The 27405-nt window shown below is 38.9% G+C and overlaps 1 protein-coding gene across 1 annotated transcript in view; it reads left to right on the forward strand.

The window, feature by feature from the left end:
• The window catches only part of TTC29 (tetratricopeptide repeat domain 29), a 251030-nt gene that overhangs the window by 78316 nt on the left and 145309 nt on the right, over positions 1 to 27405 (forward strand). The window contains exon 7 of the mRNA XM_024736180.1: positions 1898 to 1983. Coding sequence (XP_024591948.1) covers positions 1898 to 1983 — 86 coding nt within the window. The remainder of the gene's footprint in view (positions 1 to 1897; positions 1984 to 27405) is intronic.

The following is a 27405-nucleotide window of genomic DNA, read 5'->3' on the forward strand; positions in this document are numbered from 1 at the left end:
TGACCATAAATGTGAGGGTTGTTTTCTGGATTCTTAATTCTATTGCAGTGATCCTCATGTCTGTCCTTATTCTACTACTACATATTTTTTATTGTGGTTTTGTAGTAAGTTCTAAAATTGGAAAGTGCGAGTCTTCCAAATTGTCCTTTTTCAATATTGTTTTGGTCCTTCCACATTGCTTATATTTCCACATGATGTTTAGGATCAGTCTGTCTACTTCTCCAAAAATGACAGCTGGGATTTTGATAGGGATTGCATTGAATTTGTAGATCAGTTTGGGAAATATCGCTATCTTCACACTGTCTTCCAATTCATGAATATGGTTATCAGTCTATTTACATGTTATCTAATTTCTTTTAATGATGTTTTATAGTTTTCAGTGTACACATTTTGCCCTCGGTTTGTTACATTTATTTCTAATATTTTATACTTTTTGATGCTGTTGAAAATGGAATTTTTTCTTTTATTTTCAGATTGTTCATTGCTCGTGTGTAGAAATAAAATCAACTTTTTTTTTTTTCTTTTTTGCGGTACACGGGCCTCTCACTGTTGTGGCCTCTCCTGTTGCGGAGCACAGGCTCCGGACGCGCAGGCCCAGTGGCCATGGCTCACGGGCCCAGCCGCTCCATGGTACGTGGGATCTTCCCGGACCGGGGCACGAACACGCATCCCCTGCATCGGCAGGCGGACTCTCAACCACTGCACCACCAGGGAAGCCCAGGCTGATACTCTTTATCAATTATTTCACATATGTAGTCGCAGCTATGATGAATGACTATAGGTTTTACATGGTGGACCGGTATGGAATTTATATATGAATGTCAAAATGCTAATACTGGGTTTTGTATGTAGAGGGAAACTCCTCATAATTATATTGCTAATGCATGTTACTCACTTATTATCTGTGACCCAGGTAAATTGTATTAACATCAGCCTTTTTTTTTTTTAACATCTTTATTGGGGTATAATTGCTTTACAATGGTGTGTTAGTTTCTGCTTTATAATAAAGTGAATCAGTTATACATATACATCTGTTCCCATATCCCTTCCCTCTGGCGTCTCCCTCCCTCCCACCCTCCCTATCCCACCCCTCCAGGCAGTCACAAAGCACCGAGGTGATCTCCCTGTGCTATGCGGCTGCTTCCCACTAGCTATCTACCTTACGTTTGGTAGTGTATATATGTCCATGCCTCTCTCTCGCCCTGTCACAGCTCACCCTTCCCCCTCCCCATATCCTCAAGTCTGTTCTCCAGTAGGTCTGTGTCTTAATTCCTGTCTTACCCCTAGGTTCTTCATGACCTTTTTTTCTTAAATTCCATATATATGTGTTAGCATACGGTATTTGTCTCTCTCTTTCTGACTTACTTCACTCTGTATGACAGACTCTAAGTCCATCCACCTCACTACAAATAACTCAGTTTTGTTTCTTTTTATGGCTGAGTAATATTCCATTATATATATGTGCCACATCTTCTTTATCCATTCACCTGTTTATGGACATTTAGGTTGCTTCCATGTCCTGGCTATTGTAAATAGAGCTGCAATGAGCATTTTGGTACATGACTCTTTTTGAATTATGGTTTTCTCAGGGTATATGCCCAGTAGTGGGATTGCTGGGTCATATGGTAGTTCTATTTGTAGTTTTTTAAGGAACCTCCATACTGTTCTCCATAGTGGCTGAACCAATTCACATTCCCACCAGCAGTGCAAGAGTGTTCCCTTTTCTCCAACATCAGCCTTTTTGATGAGTACACAGTTAGGTTTCAGAGATTGTTGATATAAATCTGTATACTTTGTTATAATAACTTTCTACTCTGTTAAAAAGCAAAGATTCTGTTTGTTGTAATAAACCAATTTCTTTAATACCATAATGATTTTTTCTACATTTTCGTTTTAGGAAATGACAAAAAGATGGAAGAAGAAGCTTCCTATTACTTGGGCTTAGCGCACTTGGCTGCTGGAGAGTATGAAACAGCATTAGCAGTAAGTTCAAGTTGACTTTAATCACTGTCACTTTTAATTTTTATTTTATTATATTTGTTCTATTTTATTATGTTTGTTTTATAATTTTTATTGTATGTTGTTATAAGGCCAACAGAAATGGGGTGAGCTGGATGTCAGTGTACCTATTTATAGAGACTAAAGCAGAATAGCCCTATTCTAGAAGCATTAGAAATTGGTTTTATTGATGAAAGTTAAATATATGGAGTAATGGGACCCTCCACTCCTATATCACCAAGGACAAGAGGAAATGGGTTTAAATGACAGCAAATAGTAAAAAAAAAATTACGGCACACATAATATGATCTGAGAAAGTTTTCTTAGAAAAAACTGTAGTTAATAAGCAATAGATTGAATTGCATCGCAGTGAACCTTTCCTTTGTGGGGAGCAGAGGGAAGGCGGGCTGCAAAGGTGGAAGGCATTGCTAGTCCCAATCTGAGAAGTAACCTGCTTCAGGATAAAAATCAGTGTTTGCCTATCTTACGACCGGGCTTGGTGTGTTTGACTAAAAAACCCAAAAAACAAAATGTCAAGAGCTATCTTTTCCATATTAAAACTGAAATCATTTTTCTTTCATTCTTCTCTTACCTCTAATATATTCCAACTGTAACTTCTTATTGAATTTCACATACATCTCATGTAATAATCCTATTCGATAAGAAGTATTGGCTTTATTTTTCAGCTTTGAGGAGCTCTTGTTGGCTCTTTTAGATATTCATGCTAAATAGCATTTCTGTGATTGGGCTAAATATTTTTCTCTATCATCCTTAAAATTGGGTTTAATCGTAAGAGACTTGGGTTTTCCTAGTTGACTCTTCTACTTAATATTTTTTAGTTAATGACATGCACACAGCCAGGCTGTTGTGTTCCAGGTACTTTGAGGAACACAGAGGCCAACAAGATGCACATTTCCCTGTAGGAGCTAGTTGAATGAGGGGGACCAACTTGTAAACAACTATAATTCAAAGCAGGATGAACAGGGGTTTTCTGAGTTCAGAGTAGTTAGTTTCAACACTGAAGATCAGGAAGGTTGCACAGAAGAGCTTTTGAGAGGCAGGATTTATACAGGCAGAAAGCGTGAGAGTCAAGGATGATAGCATATTAGACACACACACACTCCCACACTCTCAATATGATCATAGTCAGTGGGTTTGAGAAGCAATGAATTGTCATGTACAAGATAGGATACAGTAGGAGATCAAGTTGGAAAATTAGGTGAAAATTAGCTTATAGATTCTCTCTGTCTCTCTATCACATGGCAGGCACATGGCAAAATAAATTCAAGCAATACAATAGAGTTTACAGTGAAAAATAAATCTTCCTTCTGTCCCTGTACTCAGTCTCACAGTCCTTTTCTCAAAGGCAAATACAGTTACAAGTTTCTGGTTTATCCTTCCAAAAATATTCATAGGTATGCCTGGCATATAGGTGCATATATATATGTGTGTCCTTTTTGTTGTTTACAAAATGGTAACGTTTTATACACACTGTTCTGTCCCCTGAGTTAACTTCCTCCATACTAATGTATATATAGACATGCCTCATTTTAAAAGGGACTCATAGTATCCCATGATATAGTTGTACTGTAATGGATTTAACTATCTCCTATTGGTGGGCATTTAGGTTATTTCCAATCAGTTTTGTTTCACAAAGGGTATAGCAGTGAAAGCTTTGTGCCAAAGTGAGAGAAGATCTACAGAATAAATTCCTAAGGGTGGAAATGCTGGTTCAAAGAGGAGAGGATATGAATTTAAAGATAAGTTTATTTTTATTTCTAATCTTCCCTTCAAAGAAGCTTAACAAGTTTATTGTCACACAACAATAAATGAAGGTGCCTGTTTCCTCAGGAGCTATGTATATCTTTAGGAAATTAGGCATATGTATTAATACATGTTGGGAATATTTTTCCAGGCCACTGTTTTTTGGCCTTATTATGAAATTCTTCCATCAACTTTTAGATATGTGTGTGGCCAAATTTATCAATTTCTTCTTGTATGATTTCTGGACATTCTTAGAAAGGCTGTACTCATTCTAAGTACAGCCTTTCTAAGAACTAGAAATTCATCGTAATTCCGGGATTATACTTTTTAATCTTTTGGAGGGTTGGAGGGTCTTGAATGCTTTGTTGGAATGTGAAGCTTATTTTTTAAGCAATGTGGAATGTTTGGTGACTTTGATGAGGCTGGTGGCATGATCTCATTCATTTACTGACAACTGTTTATTGAGCACCTTCTAAGTGACAGACAACATGCCAGGCATGATGGATCTGATCTATAGTTTTGGAAGATAACACTAGTGGTGTAGGATAGTCTAGTAATGAATGTATTTAAGAAGCAGCATTTGGCATCCAAGTGACAAATTTCTTGATACTGTTAACTCCTTTCAGAAAAGTATTGAAATTATTTTTCTGGAGGTAAGGAAGCCATAAATCAAATGTGAAGCTCACATTCACATTAACTGTGTGACCTTGGACAAATCCCTTAAATTCTCTAAGTCTCAACTGACTCAACTAATAAGTATATTTACTTTTTGGGGGGTTGAATTGTGTTTTAAAAAGATATGTCCACTTTCTAACCCCTGGAATCTATGAATTTTACCATACTTAGAAAAAAGGTCTTTGCAGAGGTAATTAAGTTAAGGCTCTTGAGATGAGGTGATCATTGTGCTGGATTTTCTGGCTGGGCTCTAAATCCAGTGACAGGGTCCTTATAAGAAAAAGGCAGAAGGAGGTTTGAAACAGACAGAAGACAAGAAGACATGCCCGCAGAAGACAAGTCCCTGTGAAGATGGTGGTAGAGATTGAAGTTGCAGTACCACAAGTCAAGGGATGCCTGGAGCCACCAGAAGCTTGAAGAGACAGGAAGGATCCCCTCCCCATAAGAACATGGTCCTGCCAACCCTTTGATTTCAGATTGCTAGGCTTCAAAACTGTGAAAGAATCCATTCCTTTATTTTACTTTTAACATCTTTATTGGAGTGTAATTGCTTTACATTGTTGTGTTAGTTTCTACTGTATAGTAAAGTGAATCAGCTATACATACACATATATCCCCATTTCCCCTCTCTCTTGGTCTCCCTCCCACCCTCCCTATCCCACACTTCTAGGTGGTCACAAAGCACCAAGCTGATCTCCCTGTGCTATGCGGCTGCTTCCCACTAGCTATCTATTTTACATTTGGTAGTGTACATATGTCCATGCCACTCTGTCACTTCTTCCCAGCTTACCCTTCCCCTCCCCGTGTCCACAAGTCCATTCTCTATGTCTGCATCTTCATTCCTGTCCTGCCCCTAGGTTCTTCAGAATCTTTTTTTTTAGATTCCATATATATGTGATAGCATACGGTAATTGTTTTTCTCTTTCTGACTTACTTCACTCTGTATGACAGACTCTAGGTCCATCCCCCTCATTACCAATAACTCAATTTCGTTTCTTTTTATGGCTGAGTAATATTCCATTGTATATATGTGCCACATCTTCTTTATCCATTCATCTGTTGATGGACACTTAGGTTGCTTTCATGTTCTGGCTATTGCAAATAGTGCTGCAATGAACATTGTGGTACATGACTCTTTGAATTATGGCTTTCTCAGGGTATATGCCCAGTAGTGGGATTTCTGGGTTATATGGTAGTTCTATTTTTAGTTTTTTAGGGAATCTCCATACTGTTCTCCATAGTGGCTGTATCAATTTACATTCCAACTATAAGACACTGATGAAAGTAATTAAAGATGATACAAACAGATGGAGAGATATACCATGTTCTTGGATTGGAAGAATCAACACTGTGAAAATGACTACACTACCCAAAGCAATCTACAGATTCAATACAATCCCTATCAAACTACCAATGGCATTTTTCACAGAACTAGAACAGAAAATTGCACAGTTTGTATAGAAACAAAAAAGACCCCGAATAGTCAAAGGAATCTTGAGAAAGAAAAACGGAGCTGGAGAAATCAGGCTCCTGGACTTCAGACTATACTACAAAGCTACAGTAATCAAGACAGTATGGTACTGACACAAAAACAGAAATATAGATCAATGGAACCGGATAGAAAGCCCAGAGATAAACCCATGCACATATGGTCACCTTATCTTTGATAAAGGAGGCAAGAATATACAATGGAGAAAAGACAGCCTCTTCAATAAGTGGTGCTGGGAAAACTGGAAAGCTACATGTAAGAGAATGAAATTAGAACACTCCCTAACACCATACACAAAACTCAAAATAGATTAAAGACCTAAATGTAAGGCCAGACACTATAAAACTCTTAGAGGAAAACATAGGCAGAACACTCTATGACATAAATCGCAGCAAGATCCTTTTTGACCCACCTCCTAGAGAAAGGGAAATAAAAACAAAAATAAACAATGGGACCTAATGAAACCTAAAAGCACAGCAAAGGAAACCATAAACAAGATGAAAAGGCAACGCTTTGCAAACGAAGCAACTGACAAAGGATTAATCTCCAAAATATACAAGCAGCTCATGCAGCTCAATATCAAAATAACAAACAACCCAATCCAAAAATGGGCAGAAGACCTAAACAGACATTTCTCCAAAGAAGATATACAGATTGCCAACAAACACATGAAAGGATGCTCAACATCACTAATTATTAGAGAAATGCAAATCAAAACTACAGTGAGGTATCACCTCACACCAGTTAGAATGGCCATCATCAAAAATTTTACAAACAATAAATGCTGGAGAGGGTGCGGAGAAAAGGGAACTCTTGCATTCCTTTATTTTTGAGCCATTTAGTTTGCCTTGTTACTTCAGTCCTACGAAACTAATAATAGAATTATTAGAAAAGACAATTTATATCAAGTTTTAAAAGAGTGCCTGCCTGGTATATAAAAACTTTTGATAATTAGTAGCTTTTATTATTTTTACACTAATCAACTAAGTCTCTGGGCTTTAGTAGTAGTAGTGAATATGGAAGGAAATAGATTCAGAAGTTCTGGAGGACTTGGAATTAGATTAAATCTGGGAGGTGCAGGAGACAGTGGGGTCCAGATGGGCCTAGGTTCCTGGCTGTAGAGCTGCATGGCCTCTGGTGGGGGATGCCACAGGACGCCCAGGCTTGGGGGTAAACGAGGAGTTCAGTTTTGAATATGTTGAGTTTGAGGAGTTTTTGAGATAGCCAAAGAGAAATCTATAGACAGTGGTATATGTGGGCCTGGAGCTCAAAAGGAGGTCTGGATTGAAGATGCTGTGTAAATTTGAGGCTGTATAAATTTGCAAGTTTTCAGCATATTGAAATTGTTGAGTGGAGGAGATTTCCTAGAGACAGTTAATGTTGAATGAGAAAGTTCAAGGGCCAAGCTGGGAGAAGGAGGTGCCGAGGAGATTAAGCAGTGTCTCTGGAGAGGTAGCAGGAAAACCAGGAATAGATGATGGCATGTAAGCCAAGGAAACCAGCATGTCTAAAGGAGAGAAATGAGCACATTCCTTCTGTCTCCTATCCCTGTTTGGGGCTGGAATGAGAGAGCCCCTTGCAGATATTTCCAGTAAGATCTCAACCCCCTTACCCAGGCATGTACCTCACTGAGTCAAGGTTAGTTCATTCTTGTCATGTAACTCTCCAGGCAGGGCAGAGTCTTTGGAAAACCAGGCAGGCCATATTCCAGGCCTTGGCTCACTGCTACTGTCAAGAGTAGCCTGTGTGGTTGGGAAGAACCAGGGACTTGCTTGAGGCAGAATATTGTTACCTTTTTGGAACACAGCTCACCCAGAACTGAGAATTTGCAGGAATCGAGCATAAGATTTGAGCCAGACCCATGGGCAGAGCTGCAGTGCCAGTGAAGAATCTGTTGTCAGGTCTGGATACAAGATGCTAAGAGCAAACTCGAAAAGGCATCAGATTCACAGCTGGAAAACAGGAGGCAAGAAACAGGTACCAGGGAATCACCAGAGAATGGGAATTTGGCACTGGGGTGTGGCTGGGTGGAGAGTGGACACTGAACAGTTGTACCTGATTCGGGGCATGGAGGTCTTCCAGCTCAGGCTGATTTTAGAGGGCAGCGTGTTTTTGCTGTTGCACTGAAATTAGTTCCCACAAAACCTGACATCTTGCTTTGATTTCAGATAGATGGCCGCCATCTTTTCATTCTCTCTAGTATCTTACTTTAGCCACTTTTCCCTCCTTCCTTTCAGATATAAAAGGACATTCTTCAGACTTGAGTTTGAATCCCCTTTCAGTTTTTCTAAAATTTATTTTATTGAAGTACAGTTGATACACAATGTTGTAATTTCTGCTGAACAGCAAAGTGATTCAGTTATATATACATTATTTTTTTACATTCTTTTCCATTATGGTTTATCACAGGATACTGAATAGAGTTCCCTGTGCCTTTTCACTTTTTTCTTTCTGGACTTGGTGAAGGTGATCGTATAAACTAGTGATCTTTTTTCTGTTTGCAAACTACAGCCTGTCTTTCCTTCTGCAGCTGCTCTCCATCTGAAGGCATGGCTTCTAGTTTACAAGATGTCTATTGGAAACCCACACCTTATTTAGTGAATGTATTGTAAAAGAAGAATTACATGATCAATTAATAAATAAGATTGATTCCCTGATTGGTTGATTAGGTATCTGCCTGGTTATCTAATCACAAGGTAAAAATTCAACACATAAAAAAAGAATTTTTCTTTTGAAGTCCTTTTTTATCCTACTTTCCCACCCTGTGCAGTATTACCAACACTATCTTCATCTGTTCTAAAGCATCGATGGTGTTTCTGTCACACTGTAGTTCTGGAGGGCAGTAAGAATGCCTTGAAATCAGCTTCGTCATGTGGGAACCAGCGTGAGAAGCTGTCCAGTTAGATTTAACATTGCCTTTTCATATTCAGTCTATCTCATCATCAATTCTGTACACTGTTTTTATTCTCTCACTTGTATTTTAAGCTTATAATTTGGAATATTTCCCAATTTTCAGGATCTTGCCCCTAGATTCAACCACTACCTCTAACAAATTTCTTCTCCCTTCCAGTAATGTTCATCTGTTTAAAGATTTTTACGTGAATTTTTCAAAGAATCTTGGCTTAGAGAAACCTGTCACAGGTAAATATCCCTAATTAATGGTTCTGATGATCTGAAACAGAAGGGACTCTGAAATTTTGCTAATGTATCTCAATTGAAAAGCTTTAATTTATTAATAAATGATTAATACATGTAATAGAAGAATATGTTGACAAGTATATAAATAAGGTTTGGTCATCCATTCCTTGCTGACCAAGCATTCTTTACTGAATGACGGACTAGCGCTAAGTTAAAAACAAATAATGGATTTATTTAGGGCTGAAATCTACTAATGAGAAAAGGGCATTTGGTGAAGAGAAGTGATAGTTCCTGTAATAAACCTGTGCAGCAGGTCACCCAGACACTGACATTTAAAGAGGAGAAAGCTACCCACGTATATCAATCAGGTGCTGAGGAAAGTAGTAATTCCCTTTGGCCATCATCAATTTCCACCTGAAAATGTTCCAAGTAGAGTAGATTCGGAATTTTAGAAAGTAAATACATCTTATGAGGGCTTCCCTGGTGGCGCAGTGGTTGGGAGTCCGCCTGCCGATGCGGGGGACAGGGGTTTGTGCCCCGGTCCGGGAGGATCCCACGTGCCGCGGAGCGGCTGGGCCCGTGAGCCGTTGCCGCTGGGCCTGCGCATCCGGAGCCTGTGCTCTGCAGCGGGAGAGGCCACTGCAGGGAGAGGCCCTTGTACCGCAAAAAAAAAAAGAAAAAAAAAAATGTATCTTATGAAGTCCTAAGATTTCAAAGAGAAAAATATTTTACCAAAAATCACATTCAAAAAAAAAAAAAAAAAATCACATTCAAGACCTTATGCAAAGTTGGCCCAGCTCCCACAATCAAATATTGCAACCATAAAGTTATTTTAAGAAAAAGGATGGTCCTATCGTAGTAAATTGTTTTCATGCACGAGTTTTCTTTCTCTCTAAATGCTCTATTCCACTTACTAATCTTAGGAACATCAACTTTACTTTGTCTTCGGTACATTCAGTGAGTTATTTGCTTCCCATTGTTTAGTGATAACGTAGCCTATCAAAAATTATATTGTGAAAGAAAAATTCACCATATTGATTTTGCTTTTGTAGTACAAAATTCTTGTCCTAGTATTTAATTATTCCATATACAAAACAGTAGCTATTTGTATGTTTGAAGACATGTCAGCATCTTTATAATAACTTAGAATGCTTCTGATACTGGTGTTAGCTTGTATGCATGGTTAACCCAAATCTCTAGCCTCATCAGCAGCATCCCATAGAGAAATGCATGTAAACGATGTAGCAGAAAATAATAGTTACACTAATATTCTAGCAGCTAATGGATTGTAGGTAAATATTAACAATGGAGGGTATGGGTCATATTTGTAAAATGATATATTCTTAAGTTTTCACTAGGTAATTGTAATTACATTTTAGTTATTACTTTAACTCAATAGATGCAAACAAAGACAAAGCTATTATATATCAGCAGGCATTTTTAACAAAGGATGATTTATTTGATTTGTAATGTTTAAGGCACAGAAAGTTTGGGGATTCTTACAGTTGTTTCCATTTAGTTTCTTCTGTGTTCAATTTGATACCTTCTCCCTTAAAAGTCACTCCATCCTTGATGACAGTGGGCTCTTCATCTAAATGGTAATCTAGCTGACACATACATGCCTTGGCAGATTCTAAGGTAACATACATAAAACAAATTTTCCTTTTGGTCACTTTTATAAGTGAAGATTTTTATCTACCATGAAACCATGATGCAACCCGAATAAATGTGAGTTCTTCATGGCTCTCTTGGTGGAATACCATATTAAAAGGAAAACATCCACCAAGCTAAAAGGAAAGTAATATCAATTTCTCCTTACTTGTCCTCAAAGAACAAGAGGTAAAGTTCTTAACTCACAGTAACATCATTTAGACTCTTCTCTCCTTCCATTTAAAAATTTTTTTCAATTTGTCTTTCTCTAGATATCCTGAAGCCTGTATCTTCATGTCACTCTCTGGACCCCAAAGTTCCTTCCTGTGTTCCACTCACACATGGTTAATCACCCCTCTCCCTTCCCTCTCTCATCTGCCTGCTTTTCTTTCTCACATCAAGAAATTGTGGCTCTTCAACAGGCACATGAAAAGATGCTCAACATTGCTAATTATTAGAGAAATGCAAGTCAAAACTATAATAAGGTACACCTCACACTGGTCAGAATGGCCATCATTAAAAAGTCTACCAATAACAAATGCTGGAGAAGGTGTGGAGAAAAGGGAACCCTCATACACCATCGGTGGGAAAGTAAATTAGTGTAGCCACTATGGAAAACAGTATGGAGGTTCCTCAAAAAACTCAAAGTAGAGTTGCCATATGATCCAACAATCCCACTCCTGGGCATATATCTAGAGAAAACTCCAATTTGAAAACATACATGCACCCCAGTGTTCATAGCAGCACTATTTACAATAAGCCAAGACATGGAAACAACCTAAATGTCCATGGACAGATGAATGGATAAAGAAGATGTGGTATATATATATAATGGAATACTACTGAGCCATAATAAAGAATGAAATAATGCCATTTACAGCAACATGGACGGACCTAGAGATTATCATACTAAGTGAAGTAAGTCAGAAACCATATGATATCACTTATATGTGGAATCTGAAATATGACGCAGATGAACCTATCTATGAAACAGAAACAGACTCACAGACATTGAGAACAGACCTGTGGTTGCCAAGGGGGAGGTGGAGTAGGGGAGGGATGGATTGGGAGTTTGGTATTAGCAGATGCAAGCTATTATATATGGAATGGTCGGACAACAAAGTCCTACTGTATAGTACCGGGAACTATATTCATAGTTTCCTGTGATTAACCATAAGGGAAAAGAATATGAAAAGAATGTATATGTATATATGTATAACTGAATCACTTTGCTATACAGTAGAAATTAACACAACATTGTAAAGTACTATACTTTAATAAAATAAATTAAAAAGAAATTGTGGTTCTTTTTAGCAGACTCATTTCTACTTCTTCTATCCTTACTCTTCCCCCCCAAAATTCTAACTCTCATCTGCATAGTAAAGGCCCAGTATGGGGGGCTGGTTTGGGGGAGGAAGGAGGAGTGGGCCAGGCCAGAACTAGTAGCTGGGAAAGGAAACAAATACTCGTGCAGGAATTGCTTTTGATTCTCTTGCTCTTTTTTTTTTAACGCGGGCCTCTCACTGCTGTGGCCTCTCCTGTTGCGGAGCACAGGCTCCGGACGCGCAGGCTCAGCGGCCATGGCTCACGGGCCCAGCCGCTCCACGATATGTGGGATCTTCCCGGACCGGGGCATGAACCTGTGTCCCCTGCATCGGCAGGTGGACTCTCAACCGCTGTGCCACCAGGGAAGCCTGATTCTCTTGCTCTTTATGTGACACATTGTTGAAAACTATATGTGAAAAGAAAAGAAATGTTAAAAAAAAAAAAAAAAAAAGGAGAGAAATGGAAAGAAAGTAAAGAAGCCAAGGACCAAGGCAAAGGAGAGATGGAGAAAGAGGTGCTCTGAGGCTCTATCTTCATTTAGGTCTTTGGTGCATTCATTCACATGCTTCAACTCTGCAAAGTTCTGCACATTTGCAGTATAGGATGATATGATAAATCTTTCTGATGGACCATACCTACTAATGCACATAGTCTGAATCAGTTTGTCTACAGGAGGAATTGCTTCTTCAATCTGCCTTTCACCCTTTCCTGTCTTCTTTCAGCTCTGTGTACTAGACTGTGAGAAGTTTAGGACCAGTTTAATAGGGTATCATAATATTTAGTTAGAGTTGCCTGAGTGGATACAATGCTCACATCTGTTACCAAATCTGTGATTCTTAGAAGTCTGCATGAAGTAAAGGCAGTAAATGCTAGCATTCTTCAGATAAGGAACTCTCAATTGCTTTTTAGAGAGTACATTTAACAACTCTTTGAAAAGAGGACAATGTGAAATGGTTAAGATGGTGGACTTTAAAATCAGCTGATGGAGGATGGAATCCCAGCTCTGCTATCAGCGCACCATATGACATTACATAAGCAAAGTGACGATTCTGAGCATTAGTTTCTTCGTCTGTAAAATGGGAATAATACTGCTCCCTAACTCAGCACAGCTCTGTGAAAATTAAGTGAGAAAACGTGTGTAAAGTTTGTGGCATAAAGTCTAACATATAGAAAACTGTGACTATTATATTACCATTAATATGCATAAAATAACTAGTTTCCAAAGTGCTAGATGGTCAAACATCTACAGAAATCACAAACTATATGTGAAAAAAAAAAAAATTTTAAAAAAAAAAAAAAAAAAAGGAGAGAAATGGAAAGAAAGTAAAGAAGCCAAGGACCAAGGCAAAGGAGAGATGGAGAAAGAGGTGCTCTGAGGCTCTATCTTCATTTAGGTCTTTGGTGCATTCATTCACATGCTTCAACTCTGCAAAGTTCTGCACATTTGCAGTATAGGATGATATGATAAATCTTTCTGATGGACCATACCTACTAATGCACATAGTCTGAATCAGTTTGTCTACAGGAGGAATTGCTTCTTCAATCTGCCTTTCACCCTTTCCTGTCTTCTTTCAGCTCTGTGTACTAGACTGTGAGAAGTTTAGGACCAGTTTAATAGGGTATCATAATATTTAGTTAGAGTTGCCTGAGTGGATACAATGCTCACATCTGTTACCAAATCTGTGATTCTTAGAAGTCTGCATGAAGTAAAGGCAGTAAATGCTAGCATTCTTCAGATAAGGAACTCTCAATTGCTTTTTAGAGAGTACATTTAACAACTCTTTGAAAAGAGGACAATGTGAAATGGTTAAGATGGTGGACTTTAAAATCAGCTGATGGAGGATGGAATCCCAGCTCTGCTATCAGCGCACCATATGACATTACATAAGCAAAGTGACGATTCTGAGCATTAGTTTCTTCGTCTGTAAAATGGGAATAATACTGCTCCCTAACTCAGCACAGCTCTGTGAAAATTAAGTGAGAAAACGTGTGTAAAGTTTGTGGCATAAAGTCTAACATATAGAAAACTGTGACTATTATATTACCATTAATATGCATAAAATAACTAGTTTCCAAAGTGCTAGATGGTCAAACATCTACAGAAATCACAATTTCTGGTTTTTGCTCTAGGCCCAAGTATTCCCAAACCAACAGTTAACATAGGATAAAATGTTAAATATGTAGGTGAAAGTCTTTAAAAAGCTGTTGGAAGTAGGATTTTATTTAGAAAGTATGTTACATGATAAAGATCATCTTTATGTAATATAGTTCAATTGTAATAGCAATATCTCTCTAATTGTTTTTTTATTGAAGTATAGTTGATTTATTATACAATGTTTCAGGTGTACCAGCAAAGTGATTCACATATACATATGAATATATATTTATTCTTTATATATATATATATTTTTTTCTTTTCCAGATTCTTTTCCATTATAGGTTATTACAAGATGTTAAATATAGTTCCCTGTGCTACACAGTAGGTCCTTGTTGTTTACCTATTTTATATATAGTAGTATCTGTTAATGCCAAATTCCTAATTTATGCCCCCCTTTCCCCTTTTGTAACCATTAGTTTATTTTCTATGTCTGTGAGTCTATTTCTGTTTTGTAAATAAGTTCATTTGTATCTTTTTTTTTTTTTTAGATTTCACATATAAGTGTTATCTCTAATTGTTAAGTGGTTAAATATTTGAACTGACAGTAGGTTTTGAGCTATAGTCTTTATAAGGAAGGTAACTACGGTGTAGAAAGAGCATGTGAGAGTTGAAGTTGGAAGAGATGGCTCTTAGGCCTGTCTGCCACATACGAGCTGCTGACCTTAGCTTAGTCACTTAATTTCTTGGAGGCTCAGTTTCATTTGTAAAATAAGGATGACGATGACAGCTTCACTATATCTTTGTGAAAATCAAAAGAAATAAAAGTATCTTTACACTTTAGACTACCAACAGTTTTCAGATGTAAGGTACCATTATTACTACAGGCTATGATATAATTAGCACTGAGCACTGACAGCAATGATACTCTAGTAGGTAATATTTACTGAGTATCTATTGAGAGCTCCTGCTTTGTACTTATTTTTTTCTTAACCATAATTCACTAAATGTATCATATGTAAATTACATAGTGCTTACATTTATCTTTGTAGTGGCACATATTTTTCTAATGGAAATATAATAAACCAACATTTTATGGAAAACTTTTTATTAATTTATTAATAACTTTTCCTTGAGTTAAAAAAGGCATTTATCTCCCCCCAAAAAAGAAATATGAGTCATTTCTTAAAGATCAGAGCTCTTCACTGTCGACAACAATAGAAGTTGTCTTTACTTGCAATTAGAAATCATTACCTAAAATTGACCCTTCTGTTCCTGTTTAATGGCCTCAGTGTCTGAGAGGAGCTCAGATGCTGGCACAGAGGAAACATGGCCTCCTCCTCCCAGAGGACCTCTGGTTATCATTATACAAAACATGCAGACAGTCCTGTGTGCAGCCAGTGCGCCTCCTGGTCCTGTGTAGTTCATCACCAGCTTGGGAAGCATGCTACAGAGGGCTCGCCATGCAGCTTGAGACGGTTCAGGTGTAAGCTCAGGGGACTCGGCAGTCATTTTCCTGCTTTACATCAGAGTTTTTATCCGCCTTATCCTTTTGGCTCATGACCCACCTCAAGCAGTCTCCTTCTTGGGAATCTAAAGGAGCAGCTGTCCCATATCCCATTTCCCCCAGTTGTCGCCATGCAGGCCTCTTTCTATTCGGCATCGTAGACCCTCCACACACACCCCAACCACTATCCAAATTAGCGCTTCCTTCATTTTCATTCTATACATTTTGCTAAGTAGAGAAATGTTCAAAATATCCTTATCTGACAAGCAAAAAAAGGTCATAGGATTAAAAAAAACACTGATATAAGAAGAAAATAGTCATATTTCCTAATTTTAAAAAATGGATTTATTTCCAAATCATAGAATTCTATTACTCTAAATTATTAAGCAATAACTTACAGCATGGTATGTGTGTATTCCACATCTGATGTTATTTAATACCTTTTGAACAGTTAGCCTTATTTGGAAAATAGTATTTTAAGTAGCTCATTAAAAATGTGTTTTAATAATTTGGAGATTATGAAAACATAAAATGTTTTACTAATAATTTTGCTACTGTTATCTCTGTATTTAAAGTCATGACCTTTCTAAAGCATTAAAACAGATGACCTTACAGTAACAAGTTAATAAAAATTTCTGTAGCAAAGACTGCAGACTAAAATCTTAGTAAATTAAATTTTAAAATTTCCCTGTTAATGGGGAGCTAACTCTCTTTAAACCCTTTATTTATTTATTTTTTTAGGTTTCCTAATGGTTCTTTTTCTTTACAATGTTACAGCTTAGGAAAATAGCATGTGTGTTTTTCTTCTTTTTAAATGATGAATACATAATGGTACTTCTCATAGAAATTACAGTATTTGTCACTTAAATGACAAAAGCATTATAGAAAAATTTAAAAACTCAAGAAAAAATAAAAGTCTGGTTTTTTGTTGTTTTTTTTTGTGTGTGTGTGTGTGTGGTATGCGGGCCTCTCACTGTTGTAGCCTCCCCTGTTGCGGAGCACAGGCTCCGGATGCGCAGGCTCAGCGGCCATGGCTCAGGGGCCCAGCCGCTCCACGGCATGTGGGATCCTCCCGGACCAGGGCATGAACCTGTGTCCCCCGCATCGGCAGGCGGACTCTCAACCACTGCACCACCAGGGAAGCCCAGAAGTCTGTATTTTTAAAAACAGTAATCTGTATGGCAAAATTTACAAGTTGTAGACTTTCACGGAAATGAAAAGAAGTTTTATGTCAGGAAAGAAAGTTCATGGCCTAAATGAATATAAACAGTGATTTTCTAGTAATAAAATTTATTTATTTATTTTTTAAATGTGAAAGCTGGTTTTAAATTCCCTTGAGCTCTAGAATACCACTTTAATCAAAACTTTCTGAATATTATTATTATTTCTTGTAAAAAAAAAAAGTGCTGCTAGACTAGCTCTTTTCAAAGCTGCTGAAATTTTTGTTTCCAGTCATTTTAAGAAATAGTGCACAAATTTCGGATATCTGCTTTGAGAGAAAATGAAGAGAAGGATAATTATTTCTATTTGGTTCATTCTAAAGAGGGTGAACTTCAAGACTCTGAAAATTGAGACTCTAATCAACTATCCCGAATAGTGACATATGGAACATAATGTATGTAGACTCCTTAAAGTTCAAGGCCTAGCATATGAAAATGTTCTCTGGAGCAATAAAGCAACCTGCATAGTTCATCACAAGACTAATTGTATGACAGACCTAGAGGCAACGGCACAGCTGTTAGCAAACGTTAATCCAGAGGCCCCCAAAGAAGAGGCATCACACCTGCAAGAAGCCAGGGATGATTATAGGATTAGATGGGTTAAACAGCAATCCTGTGCAGATCATACTTCATCATTATAAATCGAGCCAAATTGTATATTTTTCCTCTACAACATGAGAGGGATAACTTCAGAAAGAAAAATGTCATTCAACATCTTAAAACTTATCCAAAGTATTCTCAAATGTATCTGCAGTGTAGATAGTTTCTTGATCTTCAATTAACAGCTGTATTGACTTATAGAGATTATCAGTATATTAGTGCTCAGTAAAAACAACGTATACTAGACTCTAAAAAATAGCATTAATCCTATACTACTAATATTCAATCTATATACTTAAAAATATTTAAAAACTATTTTACCCAGTAATTTCAACCCTCTCCCTAAATAAACGTGTAAAAGTTTAGTTAATAACTAATAAAAATCGACTTGTTGAAGATTTAATCACCGTTTTTTTCATGAATGTCTTCTTTTGACCCTCTTTTTTTCTAGTATGTAACAGCTTTCGTTTGTGAGCGTTTCAAGGGAGAAGGTTAATATTCTTTTACATAAAAGTGTGACCTAGAGGCAAAAAAATTAGAAGGTCAAATAGTATCAAAGTCTGGCAAGGATGTGAAACAGCAGGAACTATGGTTAGAAGTGGAGTCTCGTTCAGAGTGATGGGTGGGGGCCAGTTAGTATATGATTACCCTGTGGTGCCAGCCCCACTCCACAGAGAAACTCTTCAGTGACATGTTACAGAGGGCCTTTGAGTGGAAAGGGAATAAAAGAGGGAGAGAGAATGGAGAAAAAAATTTATTAAAAACAATCGAGAGGGCGCGCACAAATCAATAGTGTGCCCTGCTCTAAAGAGTGCGGCTAACTTGATTCTGTGTGCTAGAGTTTCATAATAAATAATCACATAATGTAGCAGTGACAAAATGCTTTTTGATTGCAGCCTGAATGTGTCTCATGGTTCTTGCTCAAATAGATATTTGAGATATTTAGATTTTTTTTTTTTTTTACAAAGCTCACAAAGAGTTCTTTGAGTTTCTGGTGGACATTTTTGCACTAGTATTCAACTAACCATCTTGATGTTTTGATTTGGGTTCCCCAGTAGCAGACTTTGAGACATGGTTTTGAGTACAGGTTGTTTATCTGGGAGAGGTTCCACAAGCAGAAGCATCCAGCCAAAGAAGGAGGCCACAGAAGGTGTGTTGCCGCCAATGGAACTCCATCCTGCTGGCACACTCTGGGAAACAGATCAGTTATCCCAATGGAGCAACAAGGGAGCTGGTGTATTTATCCACCAATTCGCAGCCTCTGTTGGTTGAGAGCTGCTTCCAGGGACACATTCTCTGGCAATTCCAGTTTACCATGAGGCCAGCCATCAGACAGAAAGTTCCAGGTGCTGCCTCAGCAGCCTTTGGCTGCAGAGATGACAGGAGCGGCACTGACAGTGTCAGCTACACCCGTGCAAATCATTTGATTTCTAAGCTTCCTTTTCCATCCCATAAAATGGGATGATATAGTTGCTGTGAGGATTAAATGAGACAAGATAGTAATGTGCTTGGCACTTAGTAAGCATTCAATAAATGGTAGCTTTGTTCTGTTTTAAGAACACTCACAATTTTGCATATCTTTTGACTCAGGAATTACTCATTTCAGAATTTATCTAAAGGAAATAATTATTAATGTATACAAATATTTAGCTGTAATATTGTTTGTATAATTATTAATATATTCAGAGATTCAGCTATAACTTTTTTATACAATGTTATGTGTTGTTTATAATGGGGAAAAATCCAGAAGCAAAGTAAATGTACAATAGCAAATTAATTAAACATCGTTGAGTATCCTGACACAAAAAAATAAATATTTTATAACAATAAAAGCAATATCAATATATTAAATAAAATATCAGGATACAATACAATGTACATTATGACTGTACTTATATGTTTATATACACACATATACATATGTATATATGAAAATACTAGAAACACCAAATTGTTTTCAGTGATTATCTGTGGAAGCTGGGATACGGATGATTTTAATTTTCTATTTTGGGGGGAGTGATGGGTCTGTATTCCCCAAAATTTCTAACAATTAACATATATGGATTTTGTAATAAGAAAAAGCTATTATTTTTCCATTCCATTAAAATTTAAAGACCTTAATTAATGTTTTCAGTAGGTTTTATATAGACTGTTTTCATAGTAAAAATCTTCTACACAGGATTGATAGTAGCAGTTAGCCATTTCTGCAGCTCATCTTATCCCAAAACATTAGAGAAAGTTATTAAATGCTTGACAACTAATAAAGGACATATAAAGATGACCTGATAAAGTGAAAAGACAATCATATGAATTATAAAGCAAAAACAATAAAATAGGGAGAAAACTACAGCCCTGTGCCTTTTGGTATCCTGAGTAAATCTGGCCAAAGTCCATGTAAACAAGAATAGTAACTACTATGTTGATGATGGACTATTTTATGTGTTTATTTATTTATTGAAGTGTAGTTGATTTACAGTGTTGTGTTAGTTTCAGGTGTACAGCAGAATGAATCAGTTATACATATATATGTGCATATGTCTATTCTTTTTCAGATTCTTTTCCATTATAGGTTATTACAAGATATTGAGTATAGTTCCCTGTACTGTACAGCAGGACCTTGTTGTTTATCTGTTTTATATATAGTGATGATTTGTTTTAAATTTCAGTTTGGTGCACATTTTTGAATAACAGATCTGAGCCATTTCCTCATGCTCAAGTAGATTCTTATTATGCTGCAAGACTGAATTGCCTGTACAGGAAATGGGCACCTAACACGTACTTGTGCCATACTTTAACAGGAACCAAGAGCTAGAGAAGCAGCAGGGAAACTTTGTCTTATTTGGAGATGGAGGCAAAGACATTTGAATTGAACTTTTCAAGGTAAAGGGCAGCTGTCCCCTCAGTGGAGAGGAGACAACACAAGTGAAGGCCTGGGAGGGCCGAAAATGCTTTCCAGTCACGCTGGGGTGTCAAACTCGGATGGTGGTGGTGTAGCTCCTAATAGACACATTTGACAGACATTTCACAACTTTACAGTTTTTCTGGCTGGGTAGATGAAAGTAAGGAGACAGGATGGAGACCAAGATGAATCTGGAGCTTTTTGTTCAAGTAATCCAAAGTACGGTGGTACTGTTAGCTGAGATAAAGCCACAGGAGGAGAAGCAGCTACACAGAGGAATTTTTAAGAGTGATTTGGAGGACATCTGTTGTCTCTGTCTTCCCAGAGCATCACACCATTCCCACCGCCACTTTTCTGCGGGCTATGGTCTTGTTTCTAACGTTGGGTTACAGATATCACCACCACTATTACATCTCACCCCAGCGAATCTCTAGGAGAGGGTCCTGAAATAAGCTAAGCCAATCAGATTGCTTACCTGATAATTTTGTTTATTTAAATCAGAGCCAGTCCTCTGTGGTGAGGCTGGGAACTTCTAGAGCCATGGAGGATGGTGTACTGAGAGAATAAAGCTAATACACAGAGGAAAAACCAAGATAAGAAATGGAGAGAACAATTCCTAGTGGCATTTGAGTCCTTAGTTTCCCCTTTGGCCTAAATTAGATTGGGGTGGTTTTTGTCCCGTGAAATGAAATGAGCCCTAACTGATAGAACAGCAACATCCTGAATAACAACTGATGTGTCTTTGTGTGTTATGTGTCTAGAACTGTACCCAAAGCTTTATCTCATTTAATACTCACAAGAACCCTAAGAGGCAGATATTACTAGTATTTTCTATTTACTCCCGTTTCACAGATGAAGAAGGCTGAGACTTAGACTAAGTGACCTCCCCATGGAGATCACGAAGCTAGCAAACGCAGAGCCAAGACTGAGGAGTCAGCTACGCCCCTAACTGCTAATGCTGTTGCAACTGACGAAGTCGTCAGTAAGATGATTTTTTTTTGGAAGGGGGGGTACGCGGATCTCTCACTGTTGTGGCCTCTCCCGTTGCGCAGCACAGGCTCCGGACGCGCAGGCTCAGCAGCAGCCATGGCTCACGGGCCCAGCCGCTCCGCGGCATGTGGGATCTTCCCAGACCGGGACACGAGCCCGTGTCCCCTGCATCGGCAGGCGGACTCTCAACCACTGTGCCACCAGGGAAGCCCCAGTAAGATGATTTTAAACTCCTTTGTTAAGTCTCATCACAAATTTCTCATGTACATTTTAAAAAATATTCTCGTCTGTTCTGCTTAATGAACTACTTATTGGCATAAATAACACTTTGTTATTCTTGTCCAGTAGAAATTATTATTGAATAACACTTGATGCCTAAAAGGAAAAATCACCTCCCTGCTGCCAGGCCAGTTCAGAATCAGCACAGAATTGGGGGAAGAGAGTGAGAGGGTACAGGACGTGGGAGTGTCAAGTGGCATCAGGCTAAGAGTGACCCCACTGCTTTGTAGCTTCTCCAGAGAAAGAGACGCCAGGAATTCTCACCTCTCATTTTCATTTCCCATCTCCCTCTTACGCTCCATTGGCATAGATAAAGGCGTACCATAGATTCCTCGTTGGTTATGACTTACCTGCTTAGCTGAATTTGCCTTGTTTTCTCTGGATGTTTTGCTGACAATGAACTATGTAGCAGCGCTAGAGTTAATACATCTGTAAAAAGAAAAAAAAAAAGTAGTAGAGTTCTTTCTCAAAAGCAGTGTGTTCAACACATTATTCCTATAACCCCTGGTCTCTTCTTGCTAGTGATACAAATTTGCTATCTACCAGCAACTCTTAGTAAATGCAAGGGAAAGAGCATAAAAAGTATCATTTGTTAGATTTTCAGTTGAAAAATCTGGTAGAGCAGAATGTTTGTCACTTTTGGATAAAATAAATTGGGGGAGAGAGATAGGTCCTTCCTGTACGTTTCAAATCTCTCTGTTACTGTCTTAACCATTATCACAGTGTGATGTCGTGGTTAAGAGCACGGCCCCTGGAGTCACATCGCCTGATTCCACATCCTGGTCCTGCCACTTCTAATCCTGTGACCTTGGGTGAGTTACTTAACCTCTCTTGTGCCTCCGTTTCTCACTTGGAGCATAAAGATTATGTTAGTACCAGTTAGGTACTAATAGGTACACATAGGGTGGTTGTGAAGGTTGAATAGGTTCATATGTAGAAAGTACTTAGATCTATGCCTGGCATACTGCACTCCCTCAATAAATGCTGGTGAATAGTATGGAATAGTAAAAGAATGATTTGCTGGGTTAGTGCAAGGATTATGTTATTCCTGCTGCCATCGCTGACTTACCACATCATAGACAAATCTCTTAGCATCCCACTTTGTAAAATGAAGATGATATTTATTAATATAGCATGTAGCTGAAAATTCCATTGGAATAGTAACGAGATAATGGTCTATTGGTCCTTATTATTGTACTGCAAATGATTTAACTATACCTTTTTCCTAAATTTAATTAAACATATTCATTTTCCCTATGAGCTTATATTAGCTTACAGCAGAGTGACTGTTTATGATGTTCATTTTTATATGTTATAATATCACAGATATTACCAAAATAAACATTTTCACTTTAAAATATTATGTAAATAATTACTGTTTGTCACAAGCTTGCAAGGCAAAAATTACTTTTTAATTGTTTATTGTAATAGATTATGTGGGAATGGAAAAGTACTGTCCAGGCAATCATTATGATCTTCAAAATTGGTTTTGAGGGCTTCCCTGGTGGCGCAGTGGTTGAGAGTCTGCCTGCCAAGGCAGGGGACACGGGTTCAAGCCCTGGTCTGGGAAGATCCCACGTGCCACGGAGCAGCTGGGCCCGTGAGCTACAAATACTGAGCTCTGCGCGTCTGGAGCCTGTGCTCCGCAGCAAGAGAGGCCGCGACAGTGAGAGGCCCGCGCACCGCGATGAAGAGTGGCCCCCGCTTGCCACAACTAGAGAAAGCCCTCGCACAGAAACGAAGACCCAACACAGCCAAAAATAAATAAATGAATAAATAAATTTATAAAAAAAAAAAATTGGTTTTGAAAGTACTAGAGAGACCACCAAACTGGGAGTCAGACATCCTGAGTTCTAGTTGTGGTTTTGTTAACAAGCTCTTTGGCCTTGGACAAGTCATTAAACCTTGTTCAATTTCCTTAACAACATTGTTGCAGGACACCATTGTTGTAATCTTGGTTGACAGTAGGACAGGTGGTACCAAAAGGAACCAGAACTTGGAGCCTGGTCTGCATGGTGGCAGACTGCAGGCAGCATCGTGGCACTGAGGTGGGAGAGAGGACCAGATAAAAGTGCTGTCTCTGAAATCAGATGGCTTGGGTCCAAATCTTTCCTTAATCACTTACCACTTATATGACCTTGGCCCAGTGGCTTCACCTCTATGTGCCTCAGTTTTCTCACCTTTAAAAAAAATGTAATAATAATAATAATGCCTACCTGTGGGTGTCAGGGAGATTAAATTAGTTAATATGTGTAGTCTTAAGAGTAATCTATGACTTACTCACTCAGCAAATAGTTTTGGAGCACCTATTGCCAAATCCTACTCTAGACACTTGGAATACATCAACAGCAAAACAAAGACCTTTGTCCTCATGGGCTTCCATCCCATTGGAGAAAGACGGACAACGAAGATGAAACATAATGAACAATTGAGTTATGACAGCAGTTGATAGTTTGTTAGACAATCATAAGCGATAGAGAAATAAAGAAAAAAAATACAAAGGAATGATTCAGGAATGCCAAAGCAAGTGGTGGGTGGGAGGAATTTTAAACAGATGATCAGAGAAGGAAGGCGTTGTGGAGAAGTTGACTTTGCTGGAAGACTGAAGCAGATGAGAGAGTTAGTCATGCAGGTGAGGGAAGTACATTCCAAGCAGGGGCGATCGTCAAGGTCAGAGGCCCTAGGCAGCAATGTGCCTCAGAGGCTTGGGGCCAGGAAGGCTGAAAAGAAGCAAAAGGAGAGCAAAGTAATAGGAGCCGAAGTTGGAGAGATGAGGGGTGGGATCACGGAAGGCATCCCATTATAATGAGATGTGTTTTTTGTCTGGGTGAAAAGGGGGTCATGCAGGCAGAGGAATGACATAAGAAATACTCCTGCTATCATCAGTTATTATCATTAGGCCATGTGGTGAAAAAAGTAGCAGCTGGTAATAGGCAAAGCTGAAACCAGACCAGCATGAGGTTAACATCCAGAACATCGGACACCAGGCAGTGGGTAGCCCTGTAGGTAAGTGAAGAGTACCTTCCGGGAAAGGCACCAGGAGGCAGTAAGCTGTGAGGTCTCCGTCAGCACAGCCACCCTCAGGGTCACCCTGCAGTAGGCATATCACAGTGCTCTAGAAGAAAACAAGTAGGATTCGAAGTCCAATAAACCCAGTCCAAATCCTTTCTCCTCCTCCAACTCTAGGACTGTGCGCACCAGAGAGAGTTACTCAGCCTCTCTGTGCTTCGTGTTTCTCGTTTGTGCAATGGGAATGTTAATATTTATCTCAAAGAGCTCTGTGAAGAGTAAATGTACCAAGAACATAAAACACTCTGCATAGGTAGTTTTTGCTCAGTTAATGGTAGTGACCGCCATTGGCAAGTGACAAGCACCAAGTCACAGGGACTGGGGTTCAGGAATGGGACTTGTGGTGGGAGCACATTGATGGTGGTAAGGTAGGTCTCCAGACTCACAGTAAGTAGGGACCCAACCACGTACCAAGTACCAAGACAGAGATTCAAGCAAGAAGAATAAGGGATGCAGCTCCAAAGGCTGCGATACATGTTGGGGCCTTGGTCTCAAGGCACCCAGCAAGAGCCTGGTCACTTTTTTTTTTTTTTTTTTTAATTTATTTTTGGCTGCATTGGGTCTTCGTTGCTGCGCACGGGCTTTCTCTAGCTGCGGTGAGCAGGGGCTACTCTTTGCTTCGGTGCACGGGCTTCTTATTGCGGTGGCTTCTCTTGTTGCCGAGCACGGGCTCTAGGCACGCGGGCTCGGAAGTTGTGGCACGTGGGCTTAGTAGTTGTGGCTGGTGGGCTCTAGGAGCGCAGGCTTGGTAGTTGTGGTGCATGGGCTTAGTTGCTCCATGGCATGTGGGATCTTCCCAGACCAGGGCTCGAACCCATGTCCCCTGCATTGGCAGGCGTATTCTTAACCACTGCGCCACCAGGGAAGCCTGAGCCTGGTCACTTTTAACAAAGGTTAAAATCAGAATATAATCTGCGGCAAACTAATGTGATACCAAGCTTCTACCCTGGTAGACCAGGGGCAGAGATGGTCCCGGAGACTGGGGTAGGTCGAAGTTGCTAACTGGGTGGACCCCCAGCAGGGCAGACGGCAGAGCTCAGGGAGCAGAGTAACTAGCACGTTATTACAGAAATTATCTTTTCGGCTCTATTAATTCTCCGTTTCTAAGTATTGATAAATAATTTGAAAATGCGAAATATAATGGAAATTTTCTAGTTTAGCCTACAAAGCCTAAAGCTTACTATAGAATGTAAGCAGCAATTTTTTTACCATTTTATTTTCAGCTCATATGTTGTTTCAGAGCTGATCAAAGGCATTGGTTGCAAAGTATAAAATAAATCACACTTCTAAATAAACCACTAAGGAGTGTTAAATTGATTTAAGTGATTTTCGGAATATTAATATTTCAAACGTCTCTGTCCCAAGCCTCTTTACAGCTACCTATAGCAATAATAACTACCATTTCATTCTACCATTCTTCATCTTATAATATTACATAGTAAACTGTGTAAAAAGAACATTGTTTTTTAGCACTGGAATAGAAATGTAGGATTTCAGCTGTTTATTTATGTTTAACTATCTTGAATTTTATTCAGTCAATAAAAGTATACTCGATTAATGCATTTCTTATACTCTTTGCCTAGGTTGAGGTACTAGAGTGCCATGTTTGTTTTTCATTATTAAAGAAAACTTTGCCTTCCACTCCCATTCCTTTGCGGTAAATTTGATTTTAAGCAGCATGTATTTCAGGGTTAGTCTCAGTCTTGAGAAATTTTCCAGCCACAAAATTATGCATCTTTGGCTTATCTAAAAATATGGTTTAAATTGTACACATGATTTTCCTAGAATGTTTTTAATATATACGGAGGAAAAATCGGTATCTGCAGCGTTAAATGGAATGTCAATGAATATCCCTCAGTGGGGGGTTTGGACACCAAAGCGTCCCACGCATACACTTTGGTGGTAGAGTCAGCCGGGTGGCACAGTGTGACAGCCAGCGATGTGAGCAAAGACACGCCGGTGATGAAAGCAGCCACCAGACGGCTTCATCACGGTGCACGCGTTCAAAGGTATTTCTGAACCGCACGCATTTGTACTTACCTGGGTCCCCAGCCTTACCCTGGGCCACCATCCTTTTCTTCTCTGCCTCCAAATGTCTCCCCTTTTTTTCTTTTTGTACTTCAGCAACCTCCCTTTTCCTTTTCAAGTCCCCTCCATCTGCTTGTGTGTCCTACTGCCTCTCGGCTTGCTGAGGAATCCTGGCGTCCTCCCTGCCTCTGCTCAGCCCTGTCGCCCGCCTGTCACTGCTCCGCGCTCTGTGCCACGCTGGCTTGTTTTGTCAATAACCATTTATTTGTTGCTGGAATAGTAGCAGCCATTACATCTGACCTCCCTGTTTCATCAATTATGGATAGATTATTGGATGTGAACATCTGCAAAAGCTTGCTGTTGAACTCACCTCCTGGCTAGGATTAGATAAAGTACTAAACTGTTGTTTATTGTCAGGCCAAAACTCTACTGGGAAGGCAGGGAATTCCAAGAGAAGCAGAGCCCCATCCGAAGTACCCAAAACCGTTTCATATTGCCAGCATTTCCCCTCAGATTCCAGCGATTTATTATTTACACTTATCAGTCGTCGTTATAACCTACTTGATAAAAGCTCTTGGCAGGCTTCGCATTTCCCGTCATTGTCACATCTGTCAGAATGGAAATGACTCATAAATTGTTTTCTTGTCTCGTCTATCATGGTGAAAGGGTAATAGATGA

The sequence above is a fragment of the Neophocaena asiaeorientalis genome, unplaced genomic scaffold (genome assembly GCF_003031525.2).
Source record: "Neophocaena asiaeorientalis asiaeorientalis breed wild unplaced genomic scaffold, Neophocaena_asiaeorientalis_V1.1 scaffold7, whole genome shotgun sequence".
In the NCBI taxonomy this organism is placed as follows: domain Eukaryota; kingdom Metazoa; phylum Chordata; class Mammalia; order Artiodactyla; family Phocoenidae; genus Neophocaena; species Neophocaena asiaeorientalis.